At 54.1% G+C, this 18,619-nt stretch overlaps 1 protein-coding gene across 6 annotated transcripts in view; it reads right to left on the bottom strand.

The window, feature by feature from the left end:
- Nucleotides 1–130: 130 nt before the first annotated feature.
- Nucleotides 131–18,619, bottom strand: part of SEMA4B (semaphorin 4B) — a 36,579-nt gene continuing 18,090 nt past the window's right edge. For all 6 annotated transcript variants that reach the window (XM_087428953.1, XM_087428952.1, XM_087428951.1 and 3 more), the window contains exons 3-15: nucleotides 9,494–9,657; nucleotides 9,258–9,320; nucleotides 7,561–7,659; nucleotides 6,788–6,899; nucleotides 6,409–6,522; nucleotides 6,123–6,274; nucleotides 5,083–5,264; nucleotides 4,814–4,964; nucleotides 3,563–3,773; nucleotides 3,347–3,462; nucleotides 2,930–3,096; nucleotides 1,138–1,223; nucleotides 131–870 (exon numbers count right to left, since the gene is read on the bottom strand). In XM_087428953.1, the coding sequence (XP_087285079.1) occupies nucleotides 131–870; nucleotides 1,138–1,223; nucleotides 2,930–3,096; nucleotides 3,347–3,462; nucleotides 3,563–3,773; nucleotides 4,814–4,964; nucleotides 5,083–5,264; nucleotides 6,123–6,274; nucleotides 6,409–6,522; nucleotides 6,788–6,899; nucleotides 7,561–7,659; nucleotides 9,258–9,320; nucleotides 9,494–9,657 (2,357 nt within the window). The remainder of the gene's footprint in view (nucleotides 871–1,137; nucleotides 1,224–2,929; nucleotides 3,097–3,346; nucleotides 3,463–3,562; nucleotides 3,774–4,813; nucleotides 4,965–5,082; nucleotides 5,265–6,122; nucleotides 6,275–6,408; nucleotides 6,523–6,787; nucleotides 6,900–7,560; nucleotides 7,660–9,257; nucleotides 9,321–9,493; nucleotides 9,658–18,619) is intronic.

Here is an 18,619-nt window from a genome sequence, read left to right as displayed (position 1 = left end):
GCCAGCTGGCCCCATCGATCCCAAGGGCTGGGCACCATGGCTGTGTTCCACGAGGAGCAGAGGTCCAGCCGACCCCATCTGAGGACTCCCGGCCCTTGAAGCCAGGGTGGCCTCCTCTAGAAGTCTGCTCTCACACCACAGAGTCCCGGATCTCAGAGCCCAGGCGGACCCGGGGCCGGGGGCACACCGGGGACACCTCCACGAAGCTGTCCTGGATGCTGAGCGGCCTCTTCTCTGACTCAGTGAAGACCCGGGGCTCTGGGGGGCTATCTGACAGGGCTTGATAGCCTCGGTGGTCAAGTGGGGTGCTAGGGGGGCCCATGCCGTTGAGTGGCCGGGTCTCAGGTGGCAGCACCACAGGGCGGGTCTTGGGGTGCACACTGGCACACTCCCCCTGCTTCAGGAAGACTTTCATGCCACCCCGGTGCCGGTACAGGAAGAATAAAATTAGGAGCACCACGGCGAACACAAACAGCGTGCACATCACCAGGAACTCGGTCCAGTAGGACTTGTCCTCACCCCAGCTGACCTCGTCGCTGGCTGGAGCACTCACCCGCGACGTGTTGATAATGACAGGCACGCTGCCACTGTGGTCCCCTCGGTCTGCCACCTCCTCTACCACCTTTGGGCAGTAGCTGGTTACTAACTGCCGGAAGCCCTCCTCCAGCGACCAGCACTCGAACACCCCCAGCTCCTGCTGGCTGCCCACCAGCAGCAGGTCCCCAGTGGGCAACACACGGCGGGAGGCTGAGGCATTGACAGGGGCCCCATTGTGCAGCCAGAGCCGGGCCGCCAGGTTGGAGAGAAGGGGGCAGGTCAAGGTGTTCACCGTGTTGGGCTGGAACTGGACTTGCTCACATGGCTTCTCGCCTGTGGGCAGAAGAGGCACAGGGTAAAGGGGGGCTGGTGTCCATAGCAGCCCCAGGCTCACCCACCTCCCTCTGGACTGTGCTCCTTATGCCATGACAGGCAACTCTGGGGACTTCAGGGACTGTGAGGCTCACTTCCCAGGGTTCTGCTTGTAGGACTGGAGGGATGAAGATGTGAGGAAAGGCATTTACACCCACCAGTGCCTGCAGGAACCTTCTAAGCAGACTTGGCTCCCACCTCGCCTCCATCTTTGATGGGGCACCTTACCTGCTGGTGCAGAAGACCGGGGCCTGGCCGAGGAGGTGTTGCAGAGGTCCCTGGCGTTAGCCTCCTCGATGTCCTGGATCCATGGCCTGAGGACCAAAGAGAATGTGAGATAGGCCAGGAACCCCCCGTGAGCCCGTATCCCCCCTCTCAGCACAGCACAGGCCCTCATGCAGTCCTGCAGACACAGGGCTTCCTGGGGAGGGGTCTGGGGCTCAGGGACAACAGGCCTGAAGCAGGGTAAGAAGCAGAGTTTCCCCAGGCTGATTCCCCACCCTCACAGGGTTTGAGCCAGTGTCTCTGTCTACACAGTATTTACTTCAATAAAAGTTACTATAATACTTCCCTGATTACAAAAGCAGTATGAGCCTTTAAAAAGTCTGGAAGGACAGGTGGATCTATATGTACGTATCCGTCTCTTTTAAAGCAATGCACATGCACTGACTTGTTTAATAAAACATAATAAGGAAGAAAAGTAATTCTTGATACACTCAGAAAACCTGAAAATCTCAACCAAGACAAAGGCTAAAGACACTACAGAAATCACACACAATCAACCATCTAGCGACCGTCACAGGTAGAATTTGGAGTGTGTCCCTCCAGGTGTACATATGTGTACTCATATGTGCTTTTTTGAAATATAAAACTAGCACCAGGGGTCCCTCTATGTGAAGCAAGGACATTACAAATGGGACAGATCTCATTTTTACTTAAAATATGTGAATATTTATTTTACACATATGTAGAAAAATCTGGGAGGATATACATATATCAAAATCTCAGAGATTCTCTCTAAGTGGTAGGATTGGGGGTAGTTTTTATTTTGTTTGTGCTTATCTCTATTTTCTTTTCTTTTTTTTTTTTTGTGAGGAAGACCAGCCCTGAACTAACATCCAATGCCAATCCTCCTCTTTTTTTGCTGAGGAAGATTGGCCCCAGGCTAACATCCTTGCCCATCTTCCTCTACTTTATATGGGACGCTGCCACAGCATGGTTTGACAAGCGGTGCGTCGTGCATGCCCGGGACCTGAACCTGCGAACCCCGGGCCGCCGAAGCAGAGCACACACACTTAACTGCTGCGCCACCGGGCTGGTCCCCTTATCTCTATTTTCTAAATGAACATTTTATAATCCAAATAGGTTATTCTGAAAAAAAAATTGTTCTTTTTTTTTTTTTTAAAGATGAATAGCATTTTATTTATTTATTTTTTTTGTGAGGAAGATCAGCCCTGAGCTAACATCCATGCTGATCCTCCTCTTTTTGCTGAGGAAGACTGGCCCTGAGCTAACACCCGTGCCGATCGTCCTCCACTTTATGTGGGATGCCGCCACAGCATGGCCTGATAAGTGGTGCGTCAGTGCATGCCCGGGATCTGAACCCGGGCCGCCAGCAGGGGAGCGCGTGCACTTAACCGCTATGCCATGGGGCCAGCCCCTGAAAACACTTGTTAATGGGTTTGTTAATGGACTGTTGTGCTGCCCTTAATTTTTGTTACTATTTTTTGAATGAAAACACTCATGTGCCAACCCACATTCTCCTGCAAGGTTTTTCGTAGCTGTGACATTTCATACTTTACCAGATCTTGTCCCTCTTTACAGATGGGTAAAGCAAACATAATTTATTGTCTGAACTACAACACTTCTGAGACTCCGAAGGGGAGCTAATTAATAATTATGCTGAGACAGTGGATGCAAACAAGGCTGCGTGGTGATTCTACAAGGGCCCAGGGAAGGTGCTGAGGCCAAGTGCACAAGGGTGGACGAGTGGAGGTGCGGGGCCTTCAGGAGCTCCCACCTGGAGGCCACATCAGGCTGGTAGAGGCTGGTGTGCCTGCAGCTGGAGCCACTCCAAGCGCAGTAGGGGTCCCGGGCGAGTAGGCAGTCCCCACAGCTCCGGTACAGGCTGCAGTTGGCCATGGGCACCTGGACTACACCCGAGTGTGAGGCAGCATACAACAGTCCCTGCACAGACACCAGGCAATGAGTGGCAGGCATGGGCAGCCAGAGCCACCACCCATAGCTGCACTTGGCTCACGTGCCCACAAAGCCACTCCCCAAGGGGCCTCCTCTCACGTTCCCAGGCACCCCACTTTCTGATAGCTCATGCCATGACCCTGGATCTTTCCATCCTGATGGGCAAGGGAGGAAAACCTGGGTGGGGACTGCTTGTCAATAACAGCAGGCTGCCTGGACTCCTCCTCTGCCTGCTCACCCTGTCGGTGTCCAGGAGCAGGTTCTGCACAGGCTGTCCTGGTGAGAAGATCTGGAGCTCCTCGATGATGTGCATCCTGGGGCCCACGCCCACTGCCTTGTGCAGCCGGCCATCACCTGGAGCATGGACAGCACTCAGGCCCTGGGCAGAGCCGCTGCCCATGACCCAACAGCCATGCCCCCTTGACTCCAAGCCTGTCCTGCTGCAGGCACTCACCGGTGCCCAGGAAGAGGACATCATAGGTGCGGTGCAGGCCAGGGACACGGTGTACAGCCATGCGCTGGTAGCGGGTCTCAGGCTGCAGCAGCAGCAGCTGGCTGCGGACCTGCCCATCCATCAGGAAGTGGTCCTTGAGGAAGTTCAGCACACGGTCAGGGAGCTGCAGGGACGAGCTGATCTTCCTCTCCCGGGCACTGTTGGTGATGCACTGAAGGAGAAGGTAGCAGTGGGAGGTGAGCGACATCAGGGTGGCAAGCAGGACAGGGGCCCTGAGGATCCTGGGGGGACTGCTGGCCCTGCCTCCCCAGTGGACGGCAGGGGTATCTGCCCCGCCCTCTGCAGCCATGGCACATCACCTGCAGTTCTGGAGAGAGCCAACCCTGATCCGGAGGCCCAAGAGCAAAGCTCCAGGTGTGGGGCACCCAAGGGCCCTGCTGGCAGCGTTTCCTCACTGTGCCTCCTCCCTGCCCGCCCCCTCGCCCTCACACAGGCCTCAAGAAGCACGACCACACGTCCTGCTCTAGAGCATCCTCTCACCGGTGCCCCCAGGAGGCCCTGGCTAACCAAGGTTTCCCAGTGGAGGAGCATGAAGGTGCCTGCAGTTAGCTCCCACAGTGCCCGGGGCTGCTCTCTGTAAGAGCCTGAGAGTTAATGGCCTGCAGTGACCCTCAACCGATGAGGCACGGGGGGCAGTGATAAACACTCCTGCGGGACAATTCTGAGATGTGCTCTGCACAGCCTCTCAGGGCCTAGGGCGCCCACAGCAGTAAGGGCTCATCAACACACCATGTCTTAGCTCTGCTCCCGCCTTCTCTCTTTCTAGTTCCCTCAAGCGGCTTCCTGGGATCCCTCCCGAATCAACCGCTGGCCTCACATCCTTGTCTCAAGGTCTGCTTTGGGGGGAGCATTAGACTGAATGGAAGGAAGAAAGGACTATTTCCCCACTGCCTGGCCACGCGGTCACTAGACAACTAAATGAGGAGCTCACAGCCCAGTGGGGGAGGCATGAGGGGACAGTTACAAACATGTGCAGTGAGTGCCCTGATGGGGACACACCTGCCCCCCTGAGGCAGGTCCGAAGGCATCCTGACACTCAGGCTCACATCCAACCCAGCAGGACAAGCAGGCCTGAGCTTCTGTCCCCACATTCAAGATGAGAAGACAGACTTGAAGAAGCTAAGTGACCACCACACGGTGTGGGGACCCATCGTCCCAGCACCCTGCCCTACAGCAGGGAATGGGACTCACCGCCCCAGGACGGGGTGTGGGCACCAGGTGGGTCACGGTGTACCACTGCTGCGTCTCACGGTTCACCTCCTTGTAGAGGCCATCAAAGGCCCTCTGCACATCCTTCATAGTGAAGACACAGATGGCAGAGCCCTCTGTGGTCCCCCTGTGCCTACAAAGGAAATAGCCAGATTAACCCAAGAGCCCTGGAGCTCAGGACGAGGCCAGCTGGGCCCAAAGGCCCAGCTGCCCCTCACCCTCCCATCCCAGCTAGGTCCTGGGGGTCCTACCACTGGGAAGTGAAGACCCCATAGAAAAGGGTGTCACGCCAGTCCTGGGGGCTGGGGCTCAGGGTGAAGACATCCTGCAGCACGTTGAATGGGAAGCCGTCGTCAGGCCGTGAGCACAGCAGCTGGGCCTTCAGGAAGGACGTCCAGCGCTGCTGCAGGACCCGCTCGCCACCCTCATCACCCTGGCAGAGGGAGAGAGAGGCTGGGCCCAGGCACGAGCCAGGCCGGGGGGAGGCTTGGTGCCCCTCGCTGTCCCCTCCCCAGCAGCAGCTGAGACCGACACCAGGAAGGAAGAGCAAGGCAAAGCCAGGACTGAGTTCCATTTAAAATCAAGAAGACTTGGAGGTGGCGTACAGGGCCCATTCCTATGCGGAATGCCAGAAAAAAGGAGGAAGGGAAGTCTGTCTACAAATACGGGAAGATATCATCCACTGCTGAACAAGAAGGGAAGCTAAAGGACTGCATTACAATACAACTCTTGCTTGTAAATAATTTTTAAATAATATAAATATACATTTACACACATGCAAAAAAAGATTAGCAAAGAACATTGTAAAATGTTAAGTGTCACTTCTTGTGGTAGGGCGGCAGGATTGTAACACTAAGAGTTAACATTTAGCTGTTGTCTACCACATTTCTAAAAGCTTGACGTGGATTAATTTAATCCACATAACAACTCAGAGGGAGGTTTTGTTACTATTCCTCCTGAACAGATGAGGAAGCTGTGACTGAGGGGGAAAGGACTTGCCCAAGATCACACGACCAGCAGGGTTCCAGCCCAGACTCTACACTTTCAATCACAATGCTATACCGCCTCTTTATCTTATAAGTGTTTTTTCTGTGTACTTTTCAGCACTTTCACATTTTTTAAATAAGAAAAAATGATGAGATATTTTAACTTAAAAGAAGAGAGAGAAAAGCCGTCAGCCAAGCTGATCCTCCTGGAGGACATGAGGAGGGCAGTGATGCGGGGCCTCCTGGCGTGTCCTGATTCTGTGCCCATGGAGCTTCGGGGTCTCTGGCGTGGCCCACCCCCTCACCTTGCAGATGCGGGCGATGCGGGACACGATGGTGTTCTCAAAGAACTCAAACTCCTGGCCAGTCTCGCTGAAGAAGAAGTAGATCTTGTCGTCGTCCCCTTGCAAGCTGCCCAGGCTCTCGGGAATGTAGGCCGAAGCCACAAACGCTGGGTCTGTGGGGCCGGTGGAGAGTACAGAGTCAGCCCAGGGATTGGACTGGCGAGACTGTTCTCAGGCTCTGCTGGGGGAGGGTGCCTCCCTAGGGCTCCGGTGACTGCCCACTGGGTGGGTGGTGGGAGGACTTCACCTTGTAGCCAGTTGAGGGAGCTCTCGGTCTTGGTGGGGCGGAGGCTTTGGCTCCGGGAGATTGCCGGGTCATTCCCTTGGAAGCTGCTGACTGTTCCAGTGTAGAGCTCGCCATCTGCCAAGAGAACGTTCCCATGGGAATGGTCCCTTCTCCCGACTCAGGACCCGGAGTGACCCCAGGGCTGTCCATCTCGCTTGAAGTGGGCAGAGGAGGAAGTGGGAACTGGGAAAAGCCAAAACCAAGGGCAGCCCAGGGTCACTCCACACCCCCTGGGAATCAGCATGGCATGGATGCACCAGCTCAGGCCTGGGGCCCACCCTGCCCGCCCCCACATGGAGCCTCAGTGAATCCATCCTGCCACCCTGCCCCCAACTCTCACCAACCACCAGGGCTGTGGACTTGAAATTGGGGTCAAAGGGACAGCGGCCCTTGCCATCTTCCAGGAAGATGTTCCCCGCCTCGTCCTGCGCCAGAGTGAAGTTCTCCACGCTCTGCAGGGGAGCAGACAGGCAAGCTCAGGGGCATACCAGGCAACAAGTCGGCACAGCAGGAAAGGAGGAAGGTGTGCCAGAGAGAAAGGAGGTGTCGGGCAGGCCGTCCCCACCCCAGCACCCAGGGCACAGTGCCGGCACCCTATGCGGTGGCACTATTAGCCCCTGTTGGCAGAGAAGAGACAAGGCTGAGAAAGGTGATGTGAGCCAGGAAGGGGCAGCAACATGACTTAAACCCAGGTATGTCTACTCCAACGCTGTGCTCCAACCCACAGCCTCAAAACACTGCCCTTTGCTAAGGTGTGTGTAGGGCATAAACACGAGGGTAGAATGCGTCGAGGAGGGGGTGTATGAGGTGGGCTAGCAGGAACTGGGTGAGAGCAGGGGAGGGAGCTGGAGGAAGCAAGTGGGCACGAGTCGTGGGTCAGGCAGGATCTCTGTGCCTGGATGATCACAGGCCCCTCCTTTCCCCTGCAGGGCAATCTGGCATCAGGGCTGAGGCTGGGCCTTAGGGCCCTCAGAGCCCAATGCTATCAAGAAGCCACCCCCTGGTCCTGCCCTCCACCAGGCACTGGTGCTAGACAACAGCTCCCTGGGGCAGAAAGTGGGGCAGTTCCCAGGCCAGCTGCAGGTGAGCCTGGGGCCGAGGACAGGCACTCACGATGTAGGTGCACACGGGGCTGAAGGCCGCTGTGCCACAGGTGAACAGGTGGCTGCTATTGAGTGGCAGGAGGATCTTGACATAGTTTTGACAGTCACGCTGGGGAAGAAGAGAGGAAGACGTCAGGCCAAGCATGCCACCAGACCCAAGGCCAATCCCGGGGGTGAGGCCTCTGCTGTTGTGCACTCAAGTCCAGGAACAAATGAGAAGCCAGGAGCCTCCCGGGGCAGAGCAGACCGAGGACCACAGAGTGTGTGCAGGAGGACCTTGGGGCTCAGCCAGTTCTGTGGTTGACAAACCTTCCTTCAGTCGGGAGGTGAAGGCACAGAATCCCTCCCTCTTGGCCCCCCGAAGGTCCTCTTTGGGTCCTCGGTGGAAACTCGCCTGGTGAGGGAGCCCAGCCCAGAGCAGGGAGAAATGCTCAGCCCTGACCCCCAAGCCCCAGACTCATGTACCACCTCCGCGAGGGTGTCTCACAGGCATCTCCAACCGAGCTTCTGATCGTCCCCCAAAACCTTCTCCCCCCCGAGATCTTTCCCCTTCCATTAACGGCAACTCCATCTTCTCAGTTGCTGAGGCCCCAAACCTCACAGTCAGCATCAACTCCTATCTCTCACTCCCCCACTTTTCCATCAGGAAATCCTGGTGGCCTTATCTTCACAATACCTCCAGAATCCAGCCATTTCTCACTCCCTTTATTGGCACCACCCTGACCTGAGCCACCATCCCCTCTCACCCCTCACTGGTCTCCCTCCCTCTGTTCTCGCCCCACGGAGGCCGCTCTCTACCGTTACGGCCAGAGTGACCCCTTTAAAACACACGCCAGAACATGTCACTCCTCTGCTCAGCCCTCCAGGGGCTCCCAACTGCCTCACTCAGAGTAAAATCCAGAGTCCTGCTCCTTCTCTAGGTATCCCACGGTCAACTGCCTCACCTCCTTCTAATCTTGGCTCAAATGTCACCTTTTTAATGAAGTGTAACCTGACAACTTTTTAAACTGACAGTTTTGCCTGTTGTTTCTTCTTTTCACAATTATATCTCCAGTGTCTAAAAGCATCCGGGCACAGAGCAAGTGCTTAACAAACGTTTGCCGAATAAAAGAAGCCAGGGACAGCCAGGACTTGAACCTGTGTCCTGACCCGAAGTCTGGTGCTCTTCTGCCTTCACCTTAGCCACCACTCGCTACACTCAGGACCAGGGGGCCCCTGGGGATGGTAGGGAATCCTCCAGGAGAACCTCAGGCTGGACCAGACCCCACCTAACGGTCTGGCCAAAACCCAACCAGAATCCGTCAGACCGGCCAGGACAGGCACCATCGGCAGAGGGATTCGACTCTCAGCCCACCAGGTCACTGCTCCTGCTGGAAGCTAATGCTTATTTGGAACTTATTATGTACCAGGTGCCTTACACCTGTTAGTTTTTTGAATCCTTAGGGTAAGCCCAGTGAGAGAGGCATCATTTTTCCCATTTTACAGGTGGGGATACTAAGGTTCAGAGAGGCAAAACTACTAGTCCAAGGTCACAGAGATGATGAGTATAGGGCTGAGATGCAAACCCACGTCTGGCCATCTTAGAAGCCTACACCCTTTCCATAACGGCTGGCTGCATCCACTCCCACCCTCCTGCCTCCGTCCTGGGTTCAGGTCTATACCCCCCATCCCTCCTTCAGCCCAGTTCACCTCCAGGTGCTCGCTCACCTGCGGGTCCTTGCCCTTGAAGCTGCATTGCTGTTTCCTCTCCACATCTGCGCTCCACAGCAGCTGGGAATGAGAGAGGGGAAAGTAAGTGTGCAAGGGGGAATGGAGGACACGCCGAGTCTCTCCTCTCCCCTCTCCCGTCTGCATCATCCTCGGACCCAGAAGGTCAACTTCCTGTCCACCTTCCCTCTGCCATCCTCTGCCCAGCCTAGCCAGCCCTGGTCTTCATCTCTCACCTGCTGGTACCCTCCACCTGGCAGGAAGCTGCTGCTGCTGTTGAGCGCAAAGAGGGCCTCTCGGGCACCCACATACAGAGTCTTGCCATCCCTGCTCAGCAGAAGGGCCGTGTAGTTGGAGATGTTTTCAGCTTCAAATCTGAGAAATGGCCGCTCTTCAGAGCCTGGGGAGAGGAAGATGGACATTACATGGGGACCACCCCTCCCACAAGAACCCTCTTACACCAATCTCTAGAATGGGCCAATCCGACTGAAGGTAGATCAGCAAGGCAGTGGATGGCAAGGAGCTGGGGACAAGGGTTCAGGCTTAATGGGCAGCAGCGTTCCTGGACTCTCAAACACTACGTAAGGAACAAATGCACAAAGATGAATGTAAAAGAACATTAATTATAGCACCATTCATATTAATGAAAAATTGAAACAACCTAAATGTTAAACCACAGGGGACTGGGTGAAAACAAAACCTAATACTTCATCTGATGGAATACTACGCAGCTGGTAAAAATGTGGTACTAGAAACCCCAGAAAAACAAGCAAACAAAGTTATATAAGAAAGGCACACTCAAAATATGAAGAGATGGTTTTTGAGCACATAACAGAACATTAGAAAGGAAAGTACATTTAACACTCTCCTTTGAGTGGCATTAGACTCAAAGAGGAGGACTTGCAAGCACAGCCCACTCCTCAGCCCTGCCGCAAACACGCTTTCCATTGGCGGCGGAATGCAAACAAAGGGCGCTGGTCTTCAACTCTCAGCACCACCACAGTCACTCACAGAAGATTTATGGGTATTAAACAGGATGTAAATGTTATCAACCCTGACCTCAGAAACCTGAATGTACGAGACAGATACTGCGATGCTGGGGGCGAGGGGAGTTAAGGCAACGGTGGAGTCTCCGTATTTTCCTCTGAGAGCAAAGAGGGCCACAAGATACTGTCAATGGTTAATGGAACAAGAAACTGAGGTTTCAGTGTATTATTTTAAATTGCAAAGGCAACCAAATATAGTGGCAGAAAATGTCAGGAGGAGGTGGGGAAGGGTGATGTAAGTGATAGAAAGCCTTATTTTTCTCAGCAGCAAATCAGTAAGTCAGGTAAGCAAAGAAATAGCCAAGAAATAAGCATTTTACTTAAATATTTACTTAAATACAGAATAAACCACTGTATAGCAAGAAGTCTAAATGATTAAAAGTTGCCCCTTTTGAAACATATATATGGTGATGGACAAACAAAAATGTACAACCGAAAATTTCACAATGTTATAAACTATTAAAACATCAATAATAAATAAATAAATAAATAAAAAGTTGCCCCTTTTAACCAGGCCTGGGGCTGGGGAAACTGAGGCAGTTGTTGCTTTTCATAAGTCCTTCTATACTTAAAAAAAAAAAATTATGTGCATGTATCCTTGATATAAATTTTAAATATCTTTCCTTGTTGTAGTAACAAGGAAAGATACTAATTATCTACCACTAAGTGAAAATGAAGGTTATAAAAAAAAGTATGTATAGTTAGATTCTAATTTTTTGAGGGAAAAATAAAAATATAGAAAAAAAATCCAGAAAGATGAATCACAAAACGCTGAAAAGGGGTATCCCTGGTGGGATTGTAGGGGGTTTTTTTCCTTTTCATTTGTTATCATTTTTGGATTCTACAGGTTATACTTGTGTAATGCTAAAGAAATAAATTAGAGAGAAGGAGAGGAAGAAGAAGAAAAAAGAAAGAAACACACAGATCTATCCACCAGGGCACCGTTTGTGCTTTGAGTGACTAATGGATTTGGAGAGAAATTATTTAAAAAATTCTAAGCAGCTGATAAGAAAAGAAAATCAAGCAGAAAGCAGCCGCCCTGCCACCTCAGGCACCCCTGACTGACCAGTGAAAGACAACCACGCAAACAAACAGTCACGATGCGGAGGAAGCAAAAAGCGCAAGAGGCCAACAAAGCAGTTGTGAAGACGGCTCGTGTGTTCACACAGCGAGTGTGTTTACATACCCCAGCCCGGTTCCACAAACGGTGAGGAAACACAAGCAAAAGGCAGTGAAATAGAAACACCAAAGTCAGGAGTACAGAAAAAAACCAAATCTGAAGAAAACATCTAAACCAGAAGGGAAGGACAGATTTGCATAAGCAGGTCATAAGGTCCTCACACAGCTAGTAGAGACGGGCTGCACATGTAGTTCTCAGCCTCCCAGTGGCCAAAGAGAAAAGGGAAATGAAGTTACCTTGTCCTTATTGTCCAAGAGGACGAACACATACCAGCCTTTCCGGGGAAGCTAAGCTTTTTACCTAGCCTCTCATGCTGAAAGAAACCCTCAGGTGGGAATTCCTGGCAAATATATGGGATATGGGATGGATAGCATCCCACCAGCAAACAGGATGATGGAGTTCCCAAGGCCATTCCTCACACTGTCTCCTGGTGAGGGAAGGCGGTGACATAAAGTCACCAGTACAGGAATCTATGGGGGAATGTGTGTGGCTCTGCAGCTGGGAGGCTTGTCACTCTAGAACCAGAGTTAGAACTGGGGCTGCACTGAGAATTCACAGCGGACAGTCCTGCCTCACGTCCAGAGCCCACACTCTGCTCCTGAAACCATACAGGGCAGCTGTGGTTGGAGAAGTTAAGGCTTCTCTGAACTATGAAATCCAGAATCACACCAGACTCTAGGTCTTTTGCCTCCAATTCCCAAATCCTCACCACTTCCTGTTGGCACTCTACACACTGGGAGGCCCAAGGAAAGTTTCCGTCACTCATCCTCCACTCTTCCCAAGCAGAAAATTTCCCAGCACACTGGGCCCAATTACGTTGCTTGTACTTTGTGCCAATGTACTAAGGAGACTTCTGGAACAAGCAGCCTGACCTTCTGGTCCTCTGCTCCTGGGAAGAACCACCACCCAGAAGAGACCCATCCCGTTGGCCACCATAGGACCTCCTGGGACGGTGCTGGGCTAAACATGTTGTGGATATCAACTGCCTGCATGCCTATGATAACCCTACAAGGCAGGTACTGTGGGATCCCCAGTTTACAAATGAAGAAGTCAGAGCTCATAGAGATGAAGCAACTTACACGAAGCCCCACAGCAAAAAAGAAGGTGCAGTGGGAAGCCGGCTCAGGAGGTCTCCTTCCTGAACCCATGCTCTGCAAACCGCAGGATGCAGCAAAATCACCTGGAAATCTAAAGTCCAGATCCAGGGCCTGCCCCTAGAGGTTCTGATGCTGCTGACCTGGGACGGGGCCTGAGGATGTGCAATGTTACGAGCTCCCAGGGGATTCCGAAGGACGTCCAAGGACCACACTTTGAGAAGCACCGCGTAGGCCCTCCTGTAGGGCAGTGTAGACGTCATCTCACTGAGCTGTAGTTTCCCCTTATGTTTATCACGGGGATAATGAAAAAAAAAAAAAAAAAAAAACCTCACAGGGGCCTCATGAGGAGTCACTGAGACCAGGGCGATAGCTACTGCGGTCCCTCCTTATCTTTTGCATCGCTCCACAGTTTTCTGAAAGCAAGGGCTGGTTCAAATTTGCCAATGCTTATAGGCCTGCGGAAGAGGGGCGTTTCCACCCCAGGGCGGGTCCTGTAAGTCTGGGCAGGAGGTTGCCCTTGGAATCTGTCCAGATACAGAAATGCCAAAGGTCAGAGATAAGCTGAAGTCCAGGTGGCAGCTCAGCCCCACTCAGGCCTGGGAGGGGGTGGAAACCTACAAGGGTCACGCAGATAGAGCATAGCCAGGCTGGGGCGGCAGCCAGGATGCCAGCCCAGCCCTCCAAATAAGCCAGCTGCTCAAGAACTCCCCACATCTCCTCCAATCATATTGGGAGTACCGTCAATGAAACGGCAGAGGGACAACACACCTCAGAGAAATGGGCGAGGGGCCCCTTACACCATGCATTCCCATTCTGGGGACTCTCCTCCTCTGGCCCCCTGCCCTGAGCTGCTCAAAGCCATGGTGTCCTGAAGGCCTTGCACCCCACGATCCCCCTTGCCCTGTGGACTTCACCGGGGACAGTCAGTGTGGCTGACTTCCCAACTAGGAGTCTCGATGAGACAGATTAAGAATGCACACTCTGGTTCAATCCTGCCTCTGTCACTCACTAGCCATTTGTCACCAGGACAAGGCACTTAACATCTTGGAGCCTCACTTTCCTTATCTGTAAAATGGGGATAATAGCACCTTGCCTCACAGGGTTTTTATGAGAAGAAATGAGATTACGTATGTAAATAACAATATACATAATAACCCACATTTACTGAGAGCTTTACTCAAAACAACTTTGCACACGTTATCCCCGCGTTGGCATAGTGTCTGGCATGCGATCAAAACTCGAGCGGATCAAAAATAAAATCCAAAGGCCCTATAGGAAAATCCAGGCCGGTGAGAGCTGCCAGAGGAGCAGGGCTGTTTAGAAGAGCTGGGCCTCCCTCGTCCTCATGGTTAAAAATCACATCCTGGGCGATTCTAACTCACGCCTGCACCTGGTCACACAGGTCTCATGGCCAATCAGAGAGCATCAGCTCAGAGCCGGGACGGGTGTCACAGGCACGCATTGTGTGCGTGAGCTGGTCCCTGTTCAGCGGTATTCTGAGTGCTGTTCCTGCCTGAGCGCCCGGATGCCTGGGGTCTCCTCCAGAGTCACTGCACAGACGTCTGTGCGGACCCTGCCTGAGCTTGCATGTGTGCGTATGTGTGTGTGTGTGTGTGTGTGTGTCCGTCCTACCACAGGGCCCGTGTGTGTGTGTGTGTCTCTCTCTCTCTCCTACCCAAGGGCTTGTCCATGCCTGTGTGTTCGCTCTGGGGTGCTATTTGTGTAGAAGTGACTGGGAAGGGGTGTTGGTACACTCTGCTCCCTGTGAGTACTGCCTCCCCTTACGGTCAATCTTAGCTTCTCCGCTGCTCTCTGTGTGGCTCTGTGGCAGAGGGTGTCTCGTGGGGGCTCCTGGGCTGCCTGTGCTGCTCAGACATCCTGCGTGTCCTCTGCTGGGCGGGTGAGTCCAGCACGGAGAGAGTAGGGCTGCCTGAGGCTGTGGCCAGTTCTCCCAGGTGGGATGAAACCTTTCTATCCGCCCTGGACAGGCCTGAGCCAGTGGCTTCTCCACGGCTCCAAGAAGGCAGGGTGGGGGGCTGGCCTGGGGCTGTCCAGCATCAAGCATCCTGGGAGAGGGCATGTTGGGTTGGGCCTGTCAGAGCCACCGGCAGGGCCACACTCCCCCACCCCCGGGGCCAGGGCTCTCAGCAGGAAGTGATTCGGGAACAACTCAGCCCCCAGCCTCATCTAGAGTTTCTCCCCTTCCCTCTGACTCAGCCGGAAGCTTGGCGCTCTCTGGGGTGAGATGGGAATAGGGCTCAGCACTGTCCACACCCGGGGCAGTCCCCACCCAGGCCAGCCAGCGAGCTGTGGCAGGGCCATGACTCAGAGCCCCACCCCACCCTTCTCTCCACTGTGGCTGCCGGCGCTACAGCAGACGCTGACCTGGCCCCAACATCCCGCCCTCTGCAGGCGCAGGCCCCAGCAGGATTAGACCAGAAAACACCAGCTTCCCTTCACAGTCGGAGCCGGGAAGGTGTCTCCAGTGGGGGAGGCAGTGGCTGCCCCTCAGCTCGAATCACGAAGTGCCTAGAGGGCTCTGGGCCTCAGAGGAGTCCCTAACTACAAGCCTCCCAGGAGGCTCTGCTGGGGCACCTCTTCCCCAGGGAGTCACACCGGACCCTTGGACCCACTTGTACCGGCAGGAGCACCACCCCCATGACACGAGTGCTGACTCAGCAGCCAACTAGGGCACAGTTGACCTGGATGCACACCCTCCCTCCACGCAGCCCAAGCGCTGGGGCACGGCAGCCTGATGGGCCGGAAGCAGCGGGACAAACCCTGCCGTCACCAAGCCAGTGCCAGGGCAGAGTCCCTGACCGGGTAAGGGTCACTCTCAGCGGGGGAAGAGGGGCTTTGTGCCAAAAGTCCTCTCCATACACTGAGGGAAACAAGGAAGAGGCAAGAAGGCAAGGAAACCCAGCCCAGAAGCATCCCGTGTTCCTGGGGCAGGCACCCTCAGGAAAGCCCACTTCCCCACTGTCTGCTGCCACGGCTCCAAGCGAGCAGGCCAAGAGCCCCTGCCAGAATCACCAGGTGTCCCCCAGCCCCTCAGAGAACCTCTCCCTTGTGCCCATCCTGCCAGCAGAGCTCTAACCCGGGACCTGTCATGAGCTGCCATCACCTTGGGAACCTGACCTCCACCCACCCCACCCAGGACCAAGGTCAGCTCCTCTGGCCCTCTGCTCAGGGACTGGCTGTTCCCCAATGACCTCTCTCTGAGGCCTCTGCTCTAGGGCCCACCTCCTCCTCTCACAGATGTCTCTCCTTTTTCTGAGAAAATTGGGGCCATCAGGTATAAACAACCTCAACTTCCCACTGCCCCCCAGTTCCTCAGAGACCAAGTCCCATGTCATCAACCTCTGCCTCTCAGAAAGCAGTTTCTTCATTCAATATTCATCCTAGAAATTCGTGCGCCTCCCTCCTCCCCTCCTCAGCCAACCTCCTGAAGAGAAGAGCCGCCTGGTGCCGTCTCCATTCCTCGCCTCCCACTCACTCCTCCACTGGGAGTCAGGCTGACCAGCCCCACGCTCGCTAGGGCCTAGGCATCGCCTCACTGCCAAACCCCAGGCACCAAGGGGCATGGCCTGTGCCACAGGCAGCCTTGTGGAGGTCCCCTGTCCTCTCTAGGCGGCTGCCACACTGGTCTCAAGGGTCACTTCATGTCTCCCTCCCACTCCCAGGCCTCCATCCCTCCAAAAGCTAACGGTGCTATAACACTTACGAAGCACTTTACATAGAATCACGCATGTAATCCTGGCCAGGCTGTTGTGAGGTAGACATCACCACCTTCATTCTTCAGGTAAGAGAACCAAGGCACAAGTGGAGTAGCTTGCCCGTGGCTACCCAGCCAAGAAGCGTGGTGGAGTGGGATTTGAACCTGGGGTACCAGCTCCAGGGTCTTGTTATCAACCACCCTTCAGCCTCTCCAGGGTTTGCTCTTGAATGTTCTTGTTCCCTGGGGTCTGCCCTTGGGTCGCACATTCACACCCAGCACTCCAGTGATCCGGATGCTGGCAACCCCCAAATCTCTTCATCCAGCACAGATCTTCCTCTAACACACCAGACCCCACTCTGCAGGGGACCCTCCGTGGTGCCTCCCACCACTGCCTCCTCCAGACCCCACTCCTCGGCTCGGGAAGTTGCAGGTCTGTGTGGCACCACTCACCTGGATAAAAACCTGGACATCATACTTTCTTCCTCCCTCTCCCTCAACCATGAACACCCAATCTATAACCAAATCCCTCTGATTTTTCCTCCTCAATATTTTCCAAGTTCATTCCCCTCACTATCCTGGCTACCATAGTCCTGAACCAGCCACCTGGTTCATCCTCTCACACGGGCCACGGTAGCAGCCTCCCAACCGCCCCACCCCAGCCCAGCTGCTGTGCTGCAGCAGAGGGCTCTCTGGGGACTCACTGTCCTGTAGAAACCCTTAATTGTGCCCCACTGTCCAAGCCCCTAACTCACCAGCCCCTGCCACATCCCCTTCCCATTTCAACCGAGTGACAATGAACTGCAACCCAAGGTCCTACTTCTCATCTCCAGTCTGCTCAGGCAGGCCTCTGCCCGGAATGCCCTTCCTTTTGACTAACTCCTACTCGTTCTTTGAGACTCAGCTTGGTTTCACCTCCTCCAGGAGGACTTCCTGAACCCCCAGCTGGGCGAGGGCCCTCCTCTGTGCACCCATCATGTCCCGGTCACACCTCCCGCAGTGCACTGGCCACACTGTTTGATGATGATGGGCTTTCAGTGCCTGTCTCTTCCACAAGCTGAGAGCACCCTGAGGATCAAGACTGTCTTATCCGTATCATATCCCATATTTGTATCACCTGGCCAGGTGACTGTCAAGAAATTGTTCAACGAACATTTGTTGATTGAATGAATGACTGAGAGAGTCCTACGTTCTGGTTCGGGGTGCTCTGGTCCAGAGGGGGCCCCAGATTCAAAGGGGGCAGTCTGGAGGTCCTGAAGCCTCGTGCTCGCAAGAGTGACTCTGAGAAGCACCGCCCTGCTCTGCACCCGCCGCCCGCAAGCTCTGACCACTCAGTCCTAGAACCCCAGGGCCCAGGCAGAAGTGTGACAGCTGAAAGTGCTGAGGGAGACAGGACAGAGGCCACAGGGACCAGAAAGGGGAGTCACAGGCTTGTGTATGAGCCCCGACTTTTGTCACTGACCAGCTGTGCAACCCTGGACAACGTACCTGCCATCTCTGAGAGAGTGCCCTCACAGGGTTGCTGAGAAGACCAAGTAAAACACAGCATGTGGAAGTGCCAAGCCACGCTCCCAGGTTAGGGGGTCACCAACAATCAGGATTGGCCCTCCCATGCACCCCGACTCCTTGTGCCCTCCTTCCTCCCCACCCTTGCTCTGAGCAAACACCCAGCACCCTGGCCACACCAGAAGCCCATTTGTGCAGGGAAGAGGGGACAAGGGCAGGGGCGAGTGCAGCCGCCTGGAGGCAGGAGCCCCTCTGAAGAGGTAGCTGCTACTTAGCCCCAGACGCTTGCTGCTAAATGGAACGAGGGCCATTTCATTCTTCAGAAGAGCTGGAAACCTGGATTTTTATATGAAATTTCCTGAGTTTTAAATATCAGCAACTGGGCCGGCCCCGTGGCTTAGCAGTTAAGTGTGCGCACTCCGCTACTGGCGGCCCGGGTTCGGATCCCAGGTGCACACCAACGCACCGCTTCTCCGGCCATGCTGAGGCCGTGTCTCACATACAGCAACTAGAAGGATGTGCAACTATGACATACAACTATCTACTGGGGCTTTGGGGGAAAAAAAGGGGGGGGGATTGGCAATAGATGTTAGCTCAGGGCTGGTCTTCCTCAGCAAAAAGAGGAGGCTTAGCATGGATATTAGCTCAGGGCTGATCTTCCTCACAAACAAACAAATAAATAAATAAATATCAGCAACTAATTAAAATTTTTCTAAAACACTTGGAGGCCAAACAAAATATACCTCCAGGCTGGCTCTGGCCCGCTGCTCTCTCATTTGCAAACCTCTGTCTGAGACATTAGTCCCCAGTCTCCAGCG

Source organism: Ceratotherium simum, chromosome 3, assembly GCF_057802395.1.
Source record: "Ceratotherium simum simum isolate JZ-2026a chromosome 3, ASM5780239v1, whole genome shotgun sequence".
In the NCBI taxonomy this organism is placed as follows: Eukaryota; Metazoa; Chordata; class Mammalia; order Perissodactyla; family Rhinocerotidae; genus Ceratotherium; species Ceratotherium simum.
The sequence above is the reverse complement of the archived record's forward strand: the minus strand, read 5'-3'. Positions and strand labels throughout refer to the sequence as shown.